Source organism: Pan troglodytes, chromosome X, assembly GCF_028858775.2.
Source record: "Pan troglodytes isolate AG18354 chromosome X, NHGRI_mPanTro3-v2.0_pri, whole genome shotgun sequence".
Classification (NCBI taxonomy): Eukaryota; Metazoa; Chordata; class Mammalia; order Primates; family Hominidae; genus Pan; species Pan troglodytes.
In genome coordinates this window covers 138,208,064-138,232,235 of record NC_072421.2, presented here as the reverse complement: position 1 = coordinate 138,232,235, position 24,172 = coordinate 138,208,064, and the positions used below count along the sequence as shown (strand labels likewise).

The window sequence follows — 24,172 nt, the reverse complement described above, 5'->3', positions numbered from 1 at the left end:
ACTGTAGCCACAACTACCTAAGTACAAGAGGTTTCCAGTTTCATTCATTTCAAAGTTTCATTCAAATGTGATTTAGGTTATGAGTGTAGTATGACAATGGACTTGCAGAAAATCTGTCCTAAAAAACAAACAGTGATTTTATCTTTTCAAACTTTACCTGACACAAAAAATAATCTAAATCCATGGCTCCATGTAATGTCTCTTTGATGACTTAATAGTACTATCCTCTTACAGCTGTTCTAGTTACTTACTGTTCTATTTTGGGCAGGGGTTTATATAAGTAGTTCAGAGAATTCTACTTTTTTTTCAAGCACTTACATGTACATGTCTCAATAATATTTAAATACTGATCCAATATGTACTTGTCCATTTTAATGACTCCTTATTTAGTAAAATTTATTTATATTTGACTAGAACTTACCCTCATTTATCTTTCATATTTAGGGACAATCTGACCCCCTAAAATATCTCTATCTCTGCAAAATGTGTACTGTGGTAGAAGGTGCTTTTCCCAGCTTCCCATCAATGTCTAGCCTCTATTTTATGAAAATGCCAGGGGAATGGAGATATGCTGAGTCTAAGTATTTGATAGAGAAACTAATTAGGCTTTGACAATTAGCTACCAAATTAAACTCTGGTACCTTTAGACTGACCCAAACAGAGGGCAATTCTGTAAGCATATACTTTCACAAGATTAATATTCATAAATTAATCTATTCATTCTACAAACATTTCTTTAGCTTCTGTTCTGGAGGCATCACCGTGCAAGGTGTGGAAAATAGGTAGAGCAACTCATGAAAGCTTCACAAAACTATGCAGTGGATATTATGATTCCTATTTTACAAGTGGAGCTCAGAGAAGTTAAGTTACTTACCCAAGGCCATATAGCTAGTAAGTGGCAGAGCCACTCCAAAACAACTCAAACAACGAATACACCTTTAACTTAATCTTTCACTCAGGGAAGTAGTATTTGATCAAAAACCTTGGGCAGAGGATTGGTAGAGTTTTAAGGCACTGTGGACACACAGGATTATTTACTGGAGCTTTTATCAACTCTCTACTACCTTGCCAAGATATTACCACCACTAAAGATGGCACCAAATATGGACATTCATGATCACAGTAGCTCAGCACCTCTTTTTCAAGCACCTGTAGTGTCAGGAAGTTCTGTGACTTACCAGGATCAGAAGATACAATTCAATAGAGTCTGATTTAAAAGCCTAGGTTTTTAGTTATTTTGAAAATCTGTTCTAAATTCATTACCGGGACTCCGATTTTAGTCAACCATAGAAGTTGGGCAAGTACCTACGGCTCTGAGAATCAAGAGGACAACTAGGAAAGGAAAGGAGCAGCTTCCCTTCTTACCTAAGGCCCATATCTAGGACCCAACCACAAGTAACTATAGATCTTATGAGCATATAGGGATGGCAGACTTCAGTGAGGGTGAACCCCAAAATTTGAGGGTGAGGCTAAAAAAAACCAGCCTATGCTATCAGAAATCAACATGAAATCGATGGCTGCTTGCTCCATGTTAGAGGTCCGTCCAATTTCTATCAAGCCACGTTGTCTACTTTTACTTCCTTCAATATATTAGGAGTCCAAAAAAATCCCCCAGTAGAGAAAAAAAATCTGCTGGAAGAAATTTTCTTTACCTAGGAGATAGCCACACTCCTTGAGCTCCATTTTCCCCTCTGAAAACAGACCAAGCAATGTCAAGTATCTCCCTGGGAGACAAGATGCAGTATAATAAGCTGATTTTCAGAAACTCAAACAAGAAGCAGCAGCTAAGACAGAATTAATTCAAGGTACGATTTCCTGTCTGTTTGCTAGATTTTTGAGTACTGAAGAGAGAAACAGTTTTGCCCTTGAGACTGGTTAAGAGTCAGGGCTAAGCCTGCTTCAGTGATTCATGCCCCCTTAATCCAGTAGCTGTCCAATTTGGATGTACACAAGTTTCTGGCATTCATATAACAAAGTCTTTTTTTTTATGATTACACCACCCATGGCCTTATGGAAAAAATTCAGAGCACATAAGAAAGGTCACTATGAGTCAGTTTAATTAGAACCATAGGGAGGAAGGGATCATTATTTTTCATAATATGCCAATGTGATTCCAGTGTGCATCCAAGACTAAGTGCCACTAGTTTGGATGGTTTCAACCTTGGGAGGTTTTTGAACTGGAACTCAGGTCAAATATAACAGGAATAACTGTCTAGACCTGGATTGTCCAATAGAAATATAGGAGCTAGCCGGACGCGGTGGCCTGCGCTTGTAATCCCAGCACTTTGGGAGGCCAAGGTGGGCAGATCACAAGATCAAGAGATCGAGACCATCTTGGCCAACATGGTGAAACCCCATCTCTACTAAAAATACAAAAATTAGCCGGGCGTGGTGGCAGGCACCTGTAATCCCAACTACTCGGCAGGCTGAGGCAGGAGAACTGCTTGAACCTGGGAGGCAGAGGTTGCAGTGAGCCGAGATCATGCCACTGCACTTCAGCCTGGGCGACAGAGCAAGACTCCACCTCAAAAAAAAAAAAAAAAAAAAAAAAAAAGAAAGAAAGAAAGAAAAGAAAAGAAATATAGGCACCATGGGTATCATTTTCAATATTTGGAATAGCATATTTTAAAAAGTGAAAAGTAACAGGTAAATTATTTTTATAACGTATTTCATATAACGAAACATATCCAAAATGTTATCATTTCCACATATAATAAAGATAAAAAATAACAGGATATTTTATAAAATTTTCAGAAGAAGTCTTGGAAATGTGGTACGTATTTTACATATATAGCACATCCTCGGTACTAGACAACACAGCTCTAGAAGCTAAGGCACTCTTCCACCATGAGATTATGCTCAAAGACATACCCCCCAAAAGTATATGGCTCTTACTTCCCTATTGGTTATCACTCCAACATGGCCCTGTATAAAAAAATAAAGGCGAAGATGTTTCACGAAGTTACAAACACTCAAAGCTGAAAGTGCCCATAGATATTTGGTCCAATGTCTTGATCTACTAACAAGGTAATTGAGGCCCAAGAGTGGAAGGCTTATCCCAAATTATACTGATAATAAGTAGCATAGACTAATTAGTACAGACTCTGGAATCTTAGTCTGCTTTCACTATCCTGAAAGAGACTGGTAGTTGACAAGGTGGCATCTGTCCTAATTTTCCCTTTTCTTAATTTTCGAAAAAGTATTTAATCCTGGAAACAACAAAGAAACTGATCTTCCTTTTCTATTTATGTATGTAACAAACAAAATTATGTTATCAGCAATTTAATCATATCATCTAGCCAAATATATCAGAAACTTTACATTTTATGTTAAATAATTAAAATAACTAATTCTTACTTTGTTGGGATTTTTTTCTGGTTGTAGCAGGCTTATTTGATGTAGATAGCTTATTTGATGCCTCCTCAACCATCAATTTCAGCCCACTAAGCATGAGATGGCTAAAGGGCCGAATTAACTCAGGAGGCTCCCAGTTGAATGTAGTCATTATATCATTTTGAGTAGATGTATGTGAGAAAAGGACACACAGATGAGGGAAGGACAAGTGACAGGCAGTTTTGACAAACTCAAATACTTGAAATCAGGACTAAGAATGAAAGCTAAGGTCTTACCAGTTTCTGAAGCAAGAGTGTTTTCTCTTTATTCTGCTTTAATTGCACAGTGGTGAGAAAATTTCCATTCCCCTAGAAAAGTAATGCATTCTTGCTTGTCCAACTTTACATTACCTGATATGATTTGGGCATGAGTTTTTTACAAAAAAAGTGAAAAACAGCCTCATAATCAATGATACTTTTACAAGCTATTCACACAGAGAAAGCCAGGGAATCTTTACTATGGGGCTTGCACAGAGCCCAGTTAACCTGGCCATATTCATGTACCACATTGTGAAGATATAAGCAAATGACTATGCCTGGTGGTTGGACCCAATAGACAAGTGAAGTATTGTTGATGTTAGAGACAGACAGGCCCTTCCTCACAAAACATCTAGGGGCTTTGTTCCCTCTGCCTCCTCCTCTAGACCTTGGAGTTGATAGGATTTTGTGATGTCGCTACTGACTATTCAGACGTGGAAATAGCAGAGATTGCTGAAAAATTTGTTTCTTGCTCGTGGTGGAAGGGATGACAGGGATGCATTTGAGATGAGCTTTAACAGATGGGATGGGTTTTAAACAGCCCAATTGAGGAAAAGCAGCACCACAGGCAAAGGCAGTGGCAGACAGAGTGGGAGAAAAGCCTAAAGAACTGGAAGAAGCCAGAGCTAGGGGGAGCTACTACTGTGTCCTGTCCCTAAGATAATCATCACCAAGGGATCAAGGGAGAGGGATATGAAAATGGTTGTGGCAAAGGTGAAGGAGCGATTGCAAACATCTCTCTTCCTTTTGGCCAAGTTCCTCCTAAAACTTCCAGCTCTCGTTTTCCTTTTTTAAACTTCTATGTAATAAGGAGGCCTGTAGGGTAGATATATAGACTCCTTTCTGAGTTGCTGCAGGGAACTGAATAACGGGCTTTGTAAACAAGGCTCTTTAAAAGTCCTTAATCCCAAGACATTTAGTAATATTCACAAATACAAGATTAAATGAAAAATTTGAAAAGCAAAATATGCCTGCCACATTAATAAAGTAGTAGTGGACTACAATAAGGTTTTCATTTAATCTCTTTAGGAGGCCCTTAATACCCTGCATTGACTACAAAACTATTCTTGTTTCCTCTGAAATTCTACCTCAGCAGATTGTTGATCCAGCCATGGAAAGACACTGAAGCCTCTTCAAAATGTATTCTTCCCACTGGCAGATCGGTTTAGGTTATGAAGTCTTATTTTATATCATATGCATCTTGCTTTGGTCTCACGGTGATTATTTCCCAGATTAAATAGTCCTCTATCGGATATACAAACAGCCAACAAACATATGAAAAAATGCTCAACATCACCAATTATCAGGGAAATGCAAATTAAAACCACCATGAAATACCACCTTACTTCTGCAAAAATGGCCATAATTAAAAAACAAAAAAAAAAGATGTTGGCATGGATGTGATAAAAAGGGAGAACTTTTACACTGCTGGTGGGAATGTAAACTAGTATAACCACTATGGAAAACGGTATTGAGATTCCTTAAAGAACTGAAAGTAGAACTTCCATTTGATCCAACAATCCCACAACTGGGCATTTACCCAAAACAAAATAAGCAATTATACAAAGAGACACATGCACAGACATTTATATTAATAGCAGTACAATTCACAATTGCAAAAATATGAAACCAATCTAAGTCTTCATCAACCAATGAATGCATAAAGAACATGTGGTATATATGCACCATGGAATACTACTCAGCCATAAAAACAATGAAATAATGTCTTTTGCAGAAACTTGGATGCAGCTGGAGGCCATTATTCTAAGTGAAGTAACTCAGGAATGGAAAACCAAATATTGTACGTTCCCACTAATAAGTGGGAGCTGAGCTATGAGGATGCAAAGGCATAAGAACGATGTAATGGACTTTGGAGACTCACCAGGAAAGGATGTGTGGAGAGTGAGCAATAAAAGACTACATATTAGGTACAGTGTATACTGCTCAGGTGACGGATGCACCAAACTCTCAGAAATCACCACCAAATAACTTACCATGTAACCAAAAACCACCTGTACCCCAAAAGCTATTGAAATAAAAAACAGTCCTCTATCGATAGACATGGTTTTTAAAAATTAACTTATTTTTAGTTGACCAAAAATGGCATATATTTATTGTGTATATGATGCGTTATTGAAACATGTATACAGTGTGAAATATATTACATTTTAACATGTAATACATTTAATATGTATTACATATTACATATGTTAACTAATTAACATATGTATTACCTCACATAGTTATTTTTGTGGTGACAACACTTAAAATCTACTCTTGACAATTTTCAAGAATACAATATATTGTTATTCACCACATTCACCATGTTGTACAATAGATCTCTTGAACTTATTCCTCCTGTCTAACTGAAATTTTGGATCCTTTGACAAACGTCTCCTCCTTACCCCAGCCCCTGGCAAACATCATTCTACTCTCTGCTCCCATGAGTTCAACTTTTTTTACACTCCACATATGAAGACAAAACAGTATTTATCTTCTATGTCTGGCTTATTTTATTTAACATAATGTTCTCCAGGTTCATCCATGTTGTCCCCAACGACAAGATTTTCTTTTTTATGGCTGAATTGTATTCTATTGTGTATATGTACCAGATTTTCTTTATCTATTCATTCATTGATGGACTTGTAGAACATGTTTTTAAACCTTCCAAACTTGGCCAGGCGTGGTGTCTCACACCTGTAATACCAACACTTTGAGGAGGCGAAAGCAGGAGGATCACTTGCGCCCAGGAGTTTGAGACCAGCCTGGGCAACATAGGGAGACCTCGTCTCTACAAAAAACTTTTCAAAAAAATGTTTAAAATTAGCCAGGCAAGGTGATGGGAGCCTGTGGTCCCAATTACTCAGGCAGCTAAGGTGGGAAAATCACTTGAGTCCAGGAGGTCAAGGCTGCAGTGAGCCTTGACTGTGCCATTGTACCCCAGCTTGGGAGACACAGCAAGACCCTGTCTCAAAAATTCTATTAAACTAAACTAAATTAAAACTGCAAAACTTAAAATACTTGTCAAGTAGTTACCCACAAACATTACTTCTCTTCCTCCTTCCATCACTGTCTTTCCTCCTCCCCTACTTCTTATAATTTGTAGAGACTCTAAGTCTTCTCCCCTGGAGAATCTGCATACTGTGTGCCTCCTTCTTCCTTGATATCTGGGCAGTTCACTGAGCCTCAAGTTGCTCCTCTATTCTGGCTCCTCCAGTCTTTGTTATTCACTATTTTAAAAATTGGACCAATTAGTTTAACTTCAAGATTAGAGAAAATAAAACGTATCACAAAAACTTTCCCATCCCTGTTACTCAGGATGATTACAGAATGTTTTTGGCAAATTCCTAATGTTAAAAAGTTTTATATTCTTTAAACTATGGATATCTGGAATGTAACATCTAGACAACCGCCTCACATATGAAATGTTATAGGGTTGTCACCTAAAAGGTATTTCAGAATTGGATAAACCACCTGTTTTTACACTCATGAAAGGTGACCAGTTGTAAGAAAAAGCTAGAGTCTAATTCAGCTGAATTACTCTTATCTTTATAAAGTACATCAAAACATGTCTGCAAATTTTATCTGAGAATCAGAAGTATACACTAAAATCTACAGTTGTAATAATTTCACTGGACCAATAAATGCCACTAATATTAAATGCAATATTGTCTTCCACATCTAAAAAGTTATTTATACTTATTATTACAATTAACAATTATAATACTTCACAATATATAAATATATCATATTTTAGTTTATAAAATATATATATATCATATTTTATTTTATATATATATTTTATATATATCATATATATCATATATATATAATATATCATATATAAAATATATCATATATAAAATATATATCATATATAAAATATATCATATATAAAATATATATCTCATATTTTATTTTATAATATGTGTTTATGCCTATTTTCTCACTTGCCCTCACAATAACCGTGTGAAGAAGCCACAGCAAATATTGTTGTTCTTCCCATTTTAAAAAGGAGAAAACTGGCAATGAGATAAAGATCACCCAACTAGTTAATAGTGGAGTTAGATGTTGAATTTATTTTCTGACTTCCTGTTTGATGGTAGATAGCAATGGGGTACTTATCTGGCACTCAATAATAAGATGTTTCATTGAATAAAATGGATTGCAATTATGTCAGAGAGCTGACCTTTAACTGATGAGGTTGAGGGAAGAGAAAGAGGGTGAATAGAAAGACAAAGAGATCTGTACCACTCTCAGATCAAGTGTTCACCTGCAGCCATTAAAGTGAAATTCAGTGAAATACTTTTGCTGGTTTATGGTCCCACTTTCTCTAAACAAGAAGCATATTTTCCCAAACATTTATATTAATTTGTAACCTCATCACTTTAACAAACTTTCATTAAAACAAAAATGAGGTGGCTTCTTTTGGGGTGGAAGTTAATATTTTATATTCTTCTATCCCAGTTTGTTTATCTGTAAAGGATCATGAAATGCCCCTTTAACTGCATAAGATGTTGTCATCCACTGTCTACTCTGGTCCTTAGAAACTGTTGGATAGGCCAGGCATGGTGGCTCACACCTGTAATCCCAGCACTTTGAGAGGCTGAGGCGGGCAGATCACCTGAGGTCAGGAGCTCGAGACCAGCCTGGCCAACATGGCGAAACCCCGTCTCTACTAAAAATACAAAAATTAGCTGGGCATGGTGGCGCACGCCTGTAAGCCCAGCTACTCGGGAGGCTGAGACAGGAGAATCGCTTGAACCCAGGAGGCGGAGGTTGCAGTGAGCCGAGATCACGCCATTGCACTTCAGCCTGGGCGACAAGAGTGAAACTCTGTCTCAGAAAAAAACTGTTGGACAAAGAGGAGAGAAGAGTCCAGGGCAGGGATGGGATGTGGCCAAATAGGTCAAGGCACCAAAGGCACAGCCAGAGGAATTTTGCTTTCCATAGCTAATTCCACATCTTCAAAAACAAGGCAACTCTTAGTGAAGATAGTTGGGCACAGCCATCCTAGCCCACTGCCAGCTGGAGGAAAACAAAAATCAAAGCCAGTACACCTGGCTTCACATGTTTACAATGCCTGTACTGTTCTGCATGAAAAGCCAGGCCAGAATTCAGTGAAGGCCAATGTAATTCCTTTTTTTTTTTTTTTTTTTGGATGGAGTTTGGCTCTTCCCGCCCAGGCTGGAGTGCAATGGCGCGATCTCAGCTCACTGCAACCTCCTTCTCCTGGGTTCAAGCGATTCTCCTGCCTCAATCTCCCGAGTAGCCGGGATTACAGGCTCCAGCCACCATGCCCGGCTAATTTTTGTATTTTTAGTAGAGACAGGGTTTCACCGTGTTGGCCAGGCTGGTCTCGAGCTCCTGACCTCAGGAAATCCACCCGCCTTGGCCTCCCAAAGTGCTGGGATTACAGGCATGAGCCACCGTGCCCAGCCCGATGTAATTCTTTATTCATCAGTTCAGAGATTTCCAAACTTTGAAAAAAAATGCAAATTCCAGCCCATCTTACCCCATACCTAAATGTTTTTTCAGAACACTTCCAAATACAACAAAGTTTTTGTTGCATTTATTATTTTTCCTACTAAGAAAACTCCTATGCATTTATTGTGGAAAATTTTGAAACTGCAGGGAAAATGTATTTACCTTTCCTTGTTAAGATGGATTCAGTTGTGCTTTAGAAACTTACATGCCCTGTCTTTCAAATCTTAGGGCCAAAAGAAGGAACCATATTTGAAACTGGCTTTGGAGTGAGTCAGTGTGTGTGACGAAATGCAGTTTGTAAGGTAGATACTGCAGGAGCTCCAGTCTCAGGAAGGGAGTTAGAACAGTAAATATAGTAAATGTCAAGGGTGGAGTGGGAGGGTGATAGAACACCTAATCATAAATATGGGACAATGTGAGCAAACTCTTCATTAGTTGCTCCCAGCAAGCACACGGCTCTTTTTACTCAACACATTTCTAATACCAAATAGTTTGTTCTGTTGCCTCCATAAATACATTAGTAGCTGTCACCTATCTTATAATTTTTAGTTTAGCCCTTGTATGAAGTGTTGATTACATGATTGTAAGTGAGTGATCATTGTGATGTGTGCTACTTGTACAAATCCATCAGGAATGTGAATATTCTCAAAATGTAACTTCACACTGGATCCCTCTCTCATCCAACTATATGAAGCATAAATCTGCCAAATCACATTTTCTTTACATTCTACTGGGGATTATTATTTATTTAATTAGATAAAGAATATATCACACTTTTTAGCCCATGTAGTGAACAAACTTAGTTAAAATCTAGAGGAACGGGGAAAGGGGAGATGTTGATCAAAGGATACAAAGTTTCAGTTAGACAGGAGGAATAAGCTTTAGTGATCTATTTCACAGAATGGTGACTGTAATAAATAATTATGCATTGTATATTTTAAATGTTTCACCACAAAAAGTTAAGTAGTTAAAAGAGTAGATTTTAAATGTTTTCAACACGAAAAAGATTAAGTATGTGAGGTAATGGATTTGTCAGTTTGAGTTAATCATTCCACAATGTCAACATATATCAAAACATCACGTGGTACCCCATAAATATATACTACTACAGTTTGTTAATCAAATAAATATTTTCTAACCTAGTGGAAGAAAAAATTAGAATGCTATATTTTTAAGTGACCAAGTTCTCTTTTCCTCTATTTGCAGGCAGTGTCATTCATTCCTAACACTGTGGCTGGGGAGGGAGGCGTGAAGAGAGAAAGGCAGTTTCAAGTTCACTCCTGATTTATTGTGAGCAGTGTATATGACTAATAAAATTCCTCAATCTTATGTAAGTTTCATTTTTCCATATTTTCTTGGGCCTGGTCCCAGGCAGCATATGAAATGACCAGTGGATAAACTAGGGATAATATATAGAAGAAAAATAGACACTAAAGTTATCAACAAAAAATATAACCAGATAACTTTCTACCCTCCACTTTATTACTTTCTGTGTCACCAGGACCTACATTCAGTAGTGAAATACTTTTGGTTGGAAGCACTGGTTATCCCTGTAGTTCTTAGTGAAGCAGCATTGGGGCATCTTCCAGCTGGGTTTAGACTGTCTGGAAACTACGGCTGAATCGACAATGCAATCTGACCATGTCATGTGGTCAATAGAGAAATGATGTTCAGCTTAGGGAATGAATGGTCAGACTCACCAGGAATGCTATGTCAGACTTTGGTACCCTGGCCTATGGACTGTTGAGAGGAAAAAGCATGGATAACAGAAGCCTCAAAATTGTCAAATGAGGATTGAGAAAAACTTAGCTAAGCAAAGAGTTAAATGAAACATAGGTGCTGTCTTCAAGTATCAAAAGGGTCATATATCAGCAGGAGGTGACTTGCCCAAGAGATCAGAACCTCTATCAAAGGAGGCAGATTTCAGTTCAATGTGAGGAAGAGTTATCTAATGAATATGGCCAGAGACTGAATGGGCTACCTTAGAAAACACCAAGCTCCCCAGTACTGGAGATGTTCAAGCAAAGGTAGGAGAGATATTTTATTGGGAATTTCAAAACTGAGATATAGGGATTACACTAAATGGCCTTTAAGGGTTGTTTGCAACTCTTAAGACTATATCATCACCTTCCCTTGTCTTGTCCTCGGTCTCAACTGGGGTCTAGGGGAAGCACTGGAAATTTTTCCTATATCATAAGTGAGGTCATTGCTTAGCTTTCAACCTACCTTCGCTGACAGGTGTGGCCTCTCTTGGTTGGTCTGGGAACACAGCAGGGATTTTAGACAATGCTGCAGGTAGCTTAAAAAAGCTCTGGTCCAGCTGGATGCGGTGACTCATGCCTGTAATCCCAACACTTTGGGAGGCCGGGGTGGGCGGGGGGGGAAATGGATCACAAGGTCTGGAGTTCAAGACCAGCCTGGCCAATATGGTGAAACCCAGTCTCTACTAAAAATACAAAAATTAGCTGGGCATGGTGGTGTGCATCTGTAGTCCCAGCTACTAGGGAGGCTGAGGCAGAAGAATCGCTTGAACCCGGGAGGCAGAGGTTGCAGTGAGCCAAGATCGCACCACTACCCTCCGGCCTGGGCGACAAAGCAAGACTCCATCTCCTCCCCCCCCCCCCAAAAAAAACTCTAATCCAAACTAGAGCTGGGCTTGACCTAATTTACCTATAGGCACCTGCACAGATGACAATCATCCATCTAGCTCACAAAGCCCTCCAGAGAATGTTTCCCACTACCAGCTTCTCACATACAAGCAGCTTTATGCTTGAACCAAGACCTCTGCACAGCAATCAACTCCCCTCTGTGGGCTCCTTTGTGATGAAAGCCTCTCAAAATGCACAGGTTTAGAAGTAATGCTCAAGCTCTCTTTACCACAAATGCAGATGTCCAACCACATCTTTACCTCCTATCTCCCTAACTGATCTAGATTGTGACTCATCCTCCCCAAGCCAAGTTGTGAAGCAGCTGGAAGTCTCTGATCTGAACCAATAACAGATCAGAAGTTGGCTCTTTGCTATTGGTTTGCCAGGTTTGCAGCCCTTGTGGCAGCCTGAACCTAGTGTACAAACTCAGGTGCAAAAAAATCAAAATGATGCAAATACTCCTACCTACCTTACCCTTGCATTCTGACACAATGCAATAAACCCCTCTTCCTCATTTCCCAACAGAAATATGCAACCAAATATACTGTAACATTTTAGCCAGGAAACAGCCTTTTCATGAATGCTCACTCCTAAAATACTACATTCCTATCCTTCTTTCTGCACGTACAAGAAACAATTTCAGCAATTTCTGATATTCCCAGGTCTACACAGTCAGTAGCAACACCTAAAAATTTTAGCAACTCCAAGGTCAAGAGGAGGAGGTGGAGGGAAAGCCTCTCGACTTTCTTTTGGGGAAGGCTTCCCTGTACCTAACAGCAAAAATCCTTCAAAATGACTATTGATGTAACTGCTCGCAGGGTCACGTGCTTGTATCTTCACAATATGGTACATGAATACTGCCAGATTAACTAGACTCTGTGCAAGCCCCATAATAAAGATTTTCTTGCTTTCTCTGTGCAAATATTTTAATGTCTTATAACTGTATCATTAATTGGGAAGGCTGTCTTTACCTTTTTTTTTTGTAAAAATTCACACGCAACTCATATTGGGTAATATAAAGTTGGACAAGTGAAATGCATTACTATTCAGGGTAGAAAGGGATTTTCTCACTACTGTGCAATTAAAGCAGAATAAACATAAAAAAACTCTCTTACTGCAGAAGCTGATAAGCTTGTGGCTATCATCCTTAAGCCCTGATTCCAAGTGTCAAAGTTTGTCAAAACTTCCTGTTACTTCTCCGTCTATCATCTGTGTGTCCCTGTCTAATCAAAATGACCTAATAACAAATACCTGACATTTTACCAGATATAAATCTCTATTTCTTTTTTCTTTTTCTTTTTTTTTTTTTTGAGACAGCGTTTTGCTCTGTTGCCCAGGCTGGAGTGCAATGGTGTGATCTTGGCTCATTGCAACCTCTGTCTCCTGGGTTCAAGCAATTCTCCTGCCTCAGCCTACCGAATAGCTGGAATTACAGGTGCCCGCCACTATGCCCAGCTAATTTTTGTATTTTTAGTAGAGACGGGGTTTCACCATGTTGGCTAGCCTGGTCTCGAACTCCTGATCTCTGATGATCCGCTCTCCTTGGCCTCCCAAAGTGCCGGGATTACAGGTGTGAGCCAATACGCGCCTGGCCACTTTCTTTTCTTTTCCCTTTCCCTTTCCCTTTCCCTTTTCCCTTCCCTTTCCCTTTCCCTTTCCTTTCCTTTCCTTCCTTCCTTCCTTTCTCTCTCTCTCTCTCTCTATCACCTTCTACCATAAGGCCTTACCAAGAAATATTCTTTCTGCTATTCACCGAGTGTTTTGTCAGCTCAAAGTCACACTAATTGCTTTCCATATACGTATTTTAGAGGGATACCTTGTTGTCGTGCCGGAATTTTCTGCCTACATGAATATGAACAAATCTCAGGATATAGAATCACTGCCTGAATGAATACTCTCTCTTTAGGGGATTTAAGTAGTTTGATTTTTTTTATGTACTTGCGAAAGAGACCACATTTCAGTAGGGCAAAATATAGTACAGAAAAAGGAAAGTTAAAAAGTTGTCTACTTGGATCTACCTGGGGGGATGCAGGAAAAATAAAAGTGTTTCTGTCCGCTTTTGAGTACCCTGGATTCAATGTACAAATCTAAGAGCAAAGCTCAAATTAACCGTGAATTAATAATCCTCACTTTGCCAATAGGACAGTCACTTACTTGAAGATTTTGACCTTCCTCTCTCATAGAAATCCCAAGAGTGTACCCTACACTAATCAAGCTAAGAGCCCTACATATTAAAATATATATATCAGGTGCAATTGGTGGTTTTTCAAGATATTCAGCACAAAACCTTTTAATAAGCTCCACTCAATAATTTTAACCATAATCCAACTTACACAAAAATTTTCCAATAAACTTTTGCAAAACAAAGTGCCCCTGGGAAAGCTTTCTTTAGGTAAGATGTAACCAATATATTCAGTCTATTTACTGTAAAGATAGATTAGAAGTTCCCTACAAAGATGCAGTGAGGTTAAATTAAGTTGATTACCTGGGACTGATGAGAGCTGAGAGACAGGGAGGAGCACACTGCCCATTTTGCCAGCAATGCCGAAGGGACAGTGTGAAATAAAGCAAACTGTTGTTCGCCATCTCCCATCAGTGAGAAAAAGCATTGCCAAGATTATTTGCAAATCATCTTTCAACTGGCATTTTCTGTGGCCTCATCTGAACTGCTACTTTCACTTCTGTCCATTGCATTTCATAGCAAGATGCTGTAATTGTTTAAGACCCTCAGGATGTACTACAGAAGGCAATCATCTATAGGCATTCTTGCATTTGGAGCCATCTGGTATTTCCTGACTTCCCCAAGGTCTCTATTATGAGCTATTCCCCTTTACAACCAAGAAAATGAATTCCCTCATACAATAGAGACAAAAGAGTCCTTTCCTTACTCAGGTAATGGCAGCTCTGAATACAGTTCTCTTCTGGCTAACAGGAAAACTTCTGTTAGTCTGAGATGGCGGGCACCCTTGGCCATTCCCTCCTTCATCTTGGTGTCCAAGACAAGTGCTTGTGACCATGCCCCAGTGGCTCAGAGGATCTCTTCAAGCTGCACTTCCTCTTCTCTCTTCCAAACCCTCTAAGCCTATTTGCATTTCTGCAATTTGCATCCAGGTGCCTCAACCCAGCCCTTTTGACAACAGTGGGATGCCCTGGTTGGACTCTTGAAATTTCAAAGGCATGATTTCCTGGCTCTAGTACCCACTGGAATATTTACTCTGTATTCATGGGTCAGAGCAGCCTCACTACTGAGTCTAATTCAGATCCCTAGAGCCCCTGGCTGGTGCTTGCCACCCAGGCTCCAAGCTCTAGAGAGGAATAAATCATCTTTTACGTCTGTTTCAACCTTTACTGTTTCAACTGTTGCAGGTCACAATGTACTTTCACTGGAATTTCAATTTGATTCTAACAATTGCCTTATCTGGGGTTAAGCAGGGCAAGTGTAATGTCACAGACATTTTATAGATGAGAAACTAGAAACACAGAAGATGCCCCAGGTTGTATCATGGAAAAATAAGGAGTCAATATAAGGTACTGTTGAGTCGTACTAACTACCCCTGTTCTACAACTGTGATTCCTAACAACACAATAGCAGCAATAATAGCTTATGAATCCTATGTTATGAGCTGACAGCAAGAATTCAGTGCACATTAGGAAAGCTTCTAATTTTATTTTGCATCTTCAGTTAATTATTCACTGGCAAGTATCTCCTTTTGAATGGAATCAGCTACATAATTGGTGGGGCCTAGTGCAAAATGAAAATGTGGGGCCCCTTTTTCAAAAATTATTAAGAATTTCAAGACAGTGACAGCAGAGCATTAAGCCAAGTATGGAACCTTTGTAAGCAAGGGGCCCTGTGCAAAAGCCCCTTTTGCTCATGAAGTTGGCCTTGCTTCTAAACCCTCAAGAAATACCTAAGTCTTAATGTCAGGTTTCACTGTAGGGACAAGAGAGAAAACAGGTCATTGGTTCTCTTATTCTTCTCGTTGCAAAAAAAACATTCACTTTGTTACTTCTTGTAAATCTCATATCATCAAGAGTATCATTAGAATCAGGGATGTGCCATAATTCCTGGTTGACAAATCTCGATTTTATGTTATTGATTCTTGAGATAATGTACTTCCTGTGAAATTTTGATGCATCCTGCTGACCTCCCAAATATAATATAAAACAAAAACTAGAGAAGCTGCTCAATCTTCATTCCTTCCCTTCTTAGACCCTTCAGTCAAGAAAAGGTATACTGATTATGTTAAGACTAAACTAAGCCTTGACGAGGAGAACTCCATCTGTCAGCTTACTTATGAAGAAAAACAGAGTCATTGAAGTCATAGCTTCACACAAGACAGTGCTAAGCAGTTCTCCCAATGGAGGTACTAGACCTTTTCAGTCTGGAGAGATCTGGTCTGTCCCAGCCCTGGCCCCACATGTCACCATTCTTCCCTAGCCCTCCCACTTCCAAACCAGGAAACAAAGAACAGAATGCCAGGAAAACCATGAAATACCAATTATGATGAGATGTATAATGAAATGTTATTTAAGAGGACTCTGATAAAATTTTAAAGAGAATCACATTTTAAGTTTTGTAAATACGATAATATATAGAAAAGGTGTTTTCATTAGGCCAATGTCTTCCAGTTTGACTTTCTGCCCTCCATGATCCTTTTCTCTTGATAAATGACTTGGTGTATTTAATCAATTCTAGGATGCATATTTTTTTAATCACACTTCATATTACTGAAATAAGAATGGATCTTATAATCAATGTAATTTTATAGTCACTGTGGGCCAGAAGGTGGTTGAATAGGGGTAGACATTGTCTGTTTATGCTCAAATTTGGTCACGGCTGTTGTTATATCATGATACATAATAAAAATATATATCTAAATAAGTCTAAAAGAGCTCATTAGTAAGTATAAAATTAAAATTCTATGAATATGAAAGCATTACATCATAGTTTATCTGGAAGTGTATTTTTCTCTTAATGTTACATAAAAATAATTACATAAAAAAGTTTCAGATGTGGATGGGGGTGGCGGCTCACGGCTGTGATCCCAGCACTTTGGGAGGCCAAGGCAGGCAGATCACCTGAGGTCGGGAATTCGAGACTAGCCTGACCAACATGGAGAAACCCCATCTCTACTAAAAATCCAAAAAATTAGCCGGGCGTGGTGGTGCATGCCTGTAATCCCAGCTACTAGGGAGACTGAGGCAGGAGAATCGCTTGAACCCGGGAGGCGGAAGTTGCTGTGATGCAAGATCATACCATTGCACTCCAGCCTGGGCAACAAGAGCGAAACTCCATCTCAAAAAGAAAAAAAAAGAAATCAGATGTGATTAAATACTTTATGTCTTCAATAGAATGTATTATCCACCACTGGAATTATGAAGAGTCTGAAAAGCTTCACATGTAACCACCAAGAAGCCTTTCAAAGTTCATATGGGAAAGTGTCTAGGTACTAATAGATGTTTTTTCCAATATTCTTACTGGAATATTACTTTTTAAACTTTTTCTTGCTTACTACTAAAAATCCCCCAATATGGAAACCCAAAAACTAGTAAAAGGCACACGTTACATCAGAATAGCAATATACTGAACCAGATTAGTGGAAAATCAATTTTTTCCATAGAAGTGGTTTTAGGGAAACTTAGAGAGATTTCCAATATAAACTTTAGACCAGCACTGTCATATAATATATACAATGTGAGCTTCACAAGTAATTTTAAATTTTCTTGTTGCAACATTTTTTAAAAGTCTAAAAATCAGGTAAAATTAATTTTAGTGAAATGTACTATTTAATTCTATATCATCAAAATATTATTTCAACATGTAATTAACATAAAATATTAGTGAAATACTTTATGTGTCCTGTCCTTGAAATCCAGTATGTATTTTATACTTACAGCATATCTGTTTGTACTAGTCACATTTTAAATGTTAAATAGCCACATGTGATTGTGGCTCCCAAACTGGACAAAACAAGTTTAGTCAAAATATGTATTTATCAATAAAATAACAACATCCCTTCCAGGACATTTTGCTCAAACATGATCACTCACAGAAGCATCTGGCAGAAATTCAAAAGTGACAACTACTTCCATTGCATGGTTGTGAACATAAACTACAATAAATGGGTTATTCCAACAATTACAACAATATATTGTTCTGGAACAATCTTGCAGGAGACAGACTAGAACGGTGGTCTTCACACTAGGCTACTGTTACACAAATTCTTTTCAAGAAGTATGTGAGTAGAAACAGTATCAATGAATCCACTTTCAGGTGCTCAACTCTTACGTGTATTCTCTCTTAAAATGAATCTACCTAAGAACACCATTTTTTCCCACATGCTTCAAATTAAGCATTATTTTCCATCTATTCTCAACATTAATCACAAACGTGTGTCATCAACTGGGAAAAAAAAGAGCATCTCCTAACTAGTTGCAGTATATATTGCTGACACTGATTCTTTTCAACATAATTGGACTGTATTCTAGTACTAAAAAATATTTAGACTTTGGTAAAACTTATGTATAGAAATTGGCAATACCACTACTGGGTATTTACCTAAAGGAACAGAAATTAATATATCAAAGGGATACATGCACTCCCATGTTTATTGCAGCACTATTCACAATAGCAAAGATATGGAATCAACCTAAGTGTCCATCCACAGATGAATGGATAAAGAAAACGTGGTACATATAAACCATGGAATACTACTGGGTCATAAAAAGGAATGAAATCCTATCATTTGCAGCAACACGGATGGAACTGGAAGTCATTATCTTAAGTAAAATAAACCAGGCACAAAAAGACAAACAGTACATATTCTCACTCATATGTGGGAGCTAAAAAAGTTGATCTCATGGAGGTAGAGAGTAGAATAATAGACACCAGAGACTGGGAAGGCTGTATAGGCAGGAGGGGAGGGATGAAGAGAGGCTTATTAATTGATATGAACACACAGTTAAATAGAAGGAATAAGTTCTAGTGTTGGATAGCATAGTAAGGTGACTATAGGTAACAACAATGCATTGTGTTTTTCAGAATAGCTAGACGAGAGGAGCTGAAATGTACCTAACACAGAGAAATGATAAATACTCAGGTGATAGCTACCCTAAATACCTTGACTTGATCATTACAAATTCTAGGCATGTAACAAAATTTCACATGTACCTCATAAGTATGTACAAATGTATCAAAATTATTTAAAAAGTTAAAAATTAAATAAGAAATTATGTAATTTATTTCAGAAATTATGTGATCATTGTATTAAACTTGTTAGAACCTGTTTTCTCAGACTGTATCATAAAATATCTTTTCCAATTAAAATCAATCCTCAGCCGACTGCGGTGGCTAAAGCTTGTAATGCCAGCACTTTGGGAGGCCGAGGCAAATGGATTGCTTGAGTCTAGGAGCTCGAGACCAGCCTGGGCAACATGGTGAAACCCTGCCTCCACTAAAAAGACAAAAATTAACCAGGGGTCGCGGCTCGCACGTATAATCACAGCTACTCGGGAGGCTGAGGCACGAGACTCACTTGAATCCGGGAGGCAGAGGGTGCAATGAGCCGAGATTGCACCACTGCACTCCAGCCTGGGCAAAAGAGTGAGACTCTGACTCCAAAAAAAAAAAAAAAAAGAAAAGAAAAGAAAAAGAAAAAAGCATCAATCTTCATTTCATTTTATAAATAACCTTTATACTTTCTACCTCCTATTATCAAAAATAAAATGATATGCTAGTTTTATATTTAGCAAGTATTTTTTAGACTCTTTCATAAAATATCGTTAAAAAGTTTGATACTAGGCCGAGTACAGTGGCTCACGCCTATAATGCCAGCACTTTGGGAGGCCGAGGTGGGCGGATCACGAGGTCAGGAGATCGAGACCATCCTGGCCAACATGGTGAAACACCGTCTCTACTAAACATACAAAAATTAGCTGGGCGTGATGGAGGGCGCCTGTAATCCCAGCTACTCGGGAGGCTGAGGCAGGAGAATCGCTTGAACCTGGGAGGGGGAGGTTGCAGTGAGCCGAGATCACCTCACTGCACTCCAGGCTGGCAACAGAACGAGTCTCTGTCTCAAAAAAAAAAAAGAAGAAAAGAAAAGAAAAAGAAAACTTTAATTCTATGGTCTAATGAAGTTTATGGATTTGAAAAAAAATGTATATGCTATTCTTAGTCAATTATTCCAAGAAATTCAACTCCAATGTTCTAAAAACACATACATACATATTTACATGAGAAATTATGCCTACCTTCAGATTCCTTGTTTCATGTATGACTTATAATGGTAACCACATACTACATTGTTTAATTTAAAATTATATATCAGAAACAAAGTTATTATTTAATTTCTTAATTTATTTTGAAGTGGATAAAAGCCTCATATTTATTTTAATATGATATTTACTTTGCTAGTTATCTGTTTAACAAGGTGCTCCATAATTGATTTATCCATGGTTTTAATAATGCACCTCAAAACGTATATTAATATTTTTTCCTTGAAAAATGAAGTCAGACACTTTTTCTGAAAGTAAATCTGATTTTGTTGATTATTTTTATATGAATACTGCCTTTGCCAAATAAATTATATATTATGAATATTTCCTATAAAATTGTTAATTCAAATCTGTAGCCTCAAGTTCTTTTATTTATAGAATATAATAAATTAAAGGCTGGGCGTGGTGACTCACGCCTGTAATCCCAGCACTTTGGGAGGCCGAGGCAGGCAGATCATCTGAGGTTGGGAGATCAAGACCAGCCTGACAAACATGGAAAACCCCGTCTCTGCTAAATATACAAAAATTAGTTGGGCGTGGTGGCACATGCATGCAATCCCAGCTACTTGGGAGGCTGAGGCAGGAGAATCGCTTGAACCCGGAAGGCAGAGGTTGCAGTGAGCCGAGATTGCGCCATTGCACTCCAGCCTGGGCCACAAGAGTGAAACTCTGTCTCAATAAATAAATAAATAAATAAATAAATAAATAAATACCATTTTATCAAAATTATTGTATTGGCAAAGACATATTGATCTAAGTACTTTGATTTTCACAACCTTTTATGTGTATAATGAATTTTAAATAATGCCTCAAATGAAAATATAACAGATATAATAGTTATGTAATAAATTTGGGGAAAGCCATTTTAGTAAACTTCCCAGAAACTGAAAAAAAGTGACTGAACAACAAATCCTTTAGTAAATCAGAGGGTTTCTTTGCTTTTACAGAATTAAAGATGGGTCTAATCAAGTTGTCTGTTAAACATCAAAAATTTAGTTAAAATTTTTTTAATCATTAAAAATTATTTTTGATGACAGGTCACTACATGATTATTTATGGGAACAAAATTTTCTGAGTTCTTTTATCTATAAAAACGAAGGACAGGAACTGAAGTCTGGCTCATTAGAAATAAGTAAGAGTCATTCTCCGATTCAAAAATTAGTTTGGGGAAAATAAAATCATATTCACTTAAGAGATGTATTTTTGGCCAGACAGGGTGGCTCATGCCTGTAATCCCAGCACTTTGGGAGGCTGAGGCGAGCGGATCACCTGACATCGAGAGTTTGAGACCAGCCTGGCCAACATGGTGAAACCCTGTCTCTACTAAAAATACAAAAAAAATTAGCCAGGCGTGGTGGCACGTGCCTGTAATCCCAGCTACTCAGGAGGCTGAGGCACGAGAATTGCTTGAACCTGGAAGGTGGCGGTTACAGTGAGGTGAAATTGCGCCACTGCACTCCAGTCTCGGTGACAGAGCAAGACTCTGTCTCAAAAAAAAAAAAAAAAAAAAAAAGATGTATTTCCAACCAGTTTTACTTTTCATTTTACTAATTACTTACCAAATGTGTAATATTTTAAGTTCTTCTGATTTTGTACTACTAATAAATTTATGATAACAATTTTAATCTTTTGAGGCATAGAGTCACAGAAATTTTTTTTCAATTCTTGTATACATTTGCAGGCATGTATGGTAAGGTGACCAATAAGGGGCCTTTAAATATTAAAAATGTATTCATTATTATACATTATGTGAGGGAAGTTGAATGGAATGGCAAGTTCAAGGAGATAGAAACATTACGTAAAATTTCTGACTGCTAAAGAAGACCTTGTTCATGTTTTTTTAAATCAACAATTATGAATATCAAATGGGTATGGTATTTTTATTTCATTGCATGCAAAAATTTGATGAAACCAATTTATTTAAAAGTCGGAGTATTCATAATATGCTGGAAATACGTTACAAATACTTAAATTTATGATAAGAAATTTCAGGTGTTCACTTCAAGATGTGTGATGGAGTAGACCATTTTCCAAAATGATGTTAGGTGGTAAATAATTAGAAAGTACGAAGATCACTGCTATAGAACACTGTCTCAATGAATTCCACGGGGAAATTTGGGACGGCAGGGGGAAAAGTTAGAGAGAAAGATTTCTTTTTATTTTATGACTTTTTTAAAATTTCTACATATGTAGCAGAAATCGCTATAACTTGATGCATACGTGCTTATTCACCAGGGTGGTTACACAACCTTGCAATGAGTGAAGTTTTAGGGACGTTTCTGAGCAATCCACAAATACGGTACTTACTCAGTTTGGTCACTAGGTGGCAAACGTGCACAGGGCACGAAGCCCTCTTCCCATTCTTGCACTCTGCTCTCAATCTTCCATCTCCTCCTGAAAAGAGGAAAAGAATACTAACGACAGTAATAACAACAACAAACCACACTAGCAGGAAATATTTGTTTCAGGTCTTTCCATTTGCCAGAGACAGTAATAATCCCTTATCATCGCTGAGAATTTCAGAAATGACCTTGTTTGTGGATGTAATCTATATTACATTAATAAATTATTCTTTATTAATACCTTTACAAAAAAAGTTGATTAATACATCTCTATGATATAATCATGCAGTTTGACCACAAAAACCAAATCCTATCTAGCTAAGCACTTTGTACCAAAACCAAAAGATAACAGCAATAGCAGCAACATCTATGACATTCTAAGCACTGGGCTAAACCCTTCATTTCACTACATCTTCAAAGAACTCTAAAAGATAGGTGCTAATATTACTCTCATGTTACAGGTGAGAAGACAAGAAAATGACCTCAAATCATTGAACTAGTAAGTGATGGAGCTGGGATAAAAATGCAGGTTTTTTTTTTTTAACTTCAATAGACATGCATTTAAATATTACAGTTTGACATTTCAGTGGGGTGTGTGTCTGTCCATGTATCTTTCTATATGTGGCTATGCACATGTTTCTATTTCTGTGATTCCATGTGATGCTATATCTCTGATTCCGTGCACGCGAAAGCGCATGTGCACGTGGGTTTGTGAGGTGTGTGCATACTCACATGTGAACTCAAAATCTTTTAGAGATCCTTCTGGTAATGTCCACATCTACTTTTACACAGTGTATTTAGCAGGAGCTTGATAATTTTCATTCTCTCTTGAAGAGACTAAGACAAGGGCACGTTAAAAGTCACAGCCTCGGCTGGGCGCAGTGGCTCATGCCTGTAATCCCAGCACTTCGGGAGACCAAGACGGGTGGATCATCTGAGGTCAGGAGTTTGAGACCAGCCTAGCTAAGATGGTGAAACCCCGTCTCTACTAAAAATACAAAAATTAGCCAGGCGTGATGGTGGGTGCCAGTAATCCCAGCTACTTAGGAGGCTGAGGCAGAGAACTGCTTGAACCTGGGAGGTGGAGGTTACAGTGAGCTGAGATCACGCCACTGCACTCCAGCCTGGATGACAGAGCAAGACTCTGTCTCAGAAAAAAAAAAAGTCATAGCCACCTTTGTAAAGGTGCTTCTTCATGGTTAGGTGTCTCTGCTTTTCATATGTATAAATTGCATGTGTCTCTAATGTCTGTGCGTGTGTAAATCTCTGTTTCTGTTTGTGGCATGATTAAGTCTATAAATGCATCCATATACCTACACTGGCACATGTATACGTGTATATACATATATTCAATGTGCATTTAGGACTTGTATGTCACGAACATAGATTTGTAGAACAGTGTGGATATGTGCATGCCAACATGTGTGTATGTTGACACGTGAGGGTGCAAGTCTGTACATCTGTGCATTTGTGTGGCAGTGGATGTCTATATGTACATATGCATGTCTAAAGTGTGTTTAGGTAGGTATTATCTATAGATATATGTGTATGTCTCTTACATGCTTAGGATGTAGTCTGCTTCGGTATTTCTGTGTGGGTATACATGGCATCTGAGTGTACATCTGCCTGTGCATTTAAATGTCTATATATGCAAGTACATTTATAGAGCTCTTTATGCATGGGCCTGTAATGGTTTTTTTTGTTTTTGTTTTTTGTTGTTGTTTTTTGAGGTGGAGTTTCACTCTTGTCGCCCAGGCTGGAGTGC

At 38.1% G+C, this 24,172-nt stretch overlaps 1 protein-coding gene across 3 annotated transcripts in view; it reads right to left on the bottom strand.

Moving 5' to 3' along the window:
• LOC129138603 (histidine-rich glycoprotein-like) overlaps nt 1-24,172 on the bottom strand; it is a 96,541-nt gene that overhangs the window by 36,821 nt on the left and 35,548 nt on the right. For all 3 annotated transcript variants that reach the window (XM_063804315.1, XM_063804313.1, XM_063804314.1), the window contains one exon: nt 22,373-22,459. In XM_063804315.1, coding sequence (XP_063660385.1) covers nt 22,373-22,459 — 87 coding nt within the window. The remainder of the gene's footprint in view (nt 1-22,372; nt 22,460-24,172) is intronic.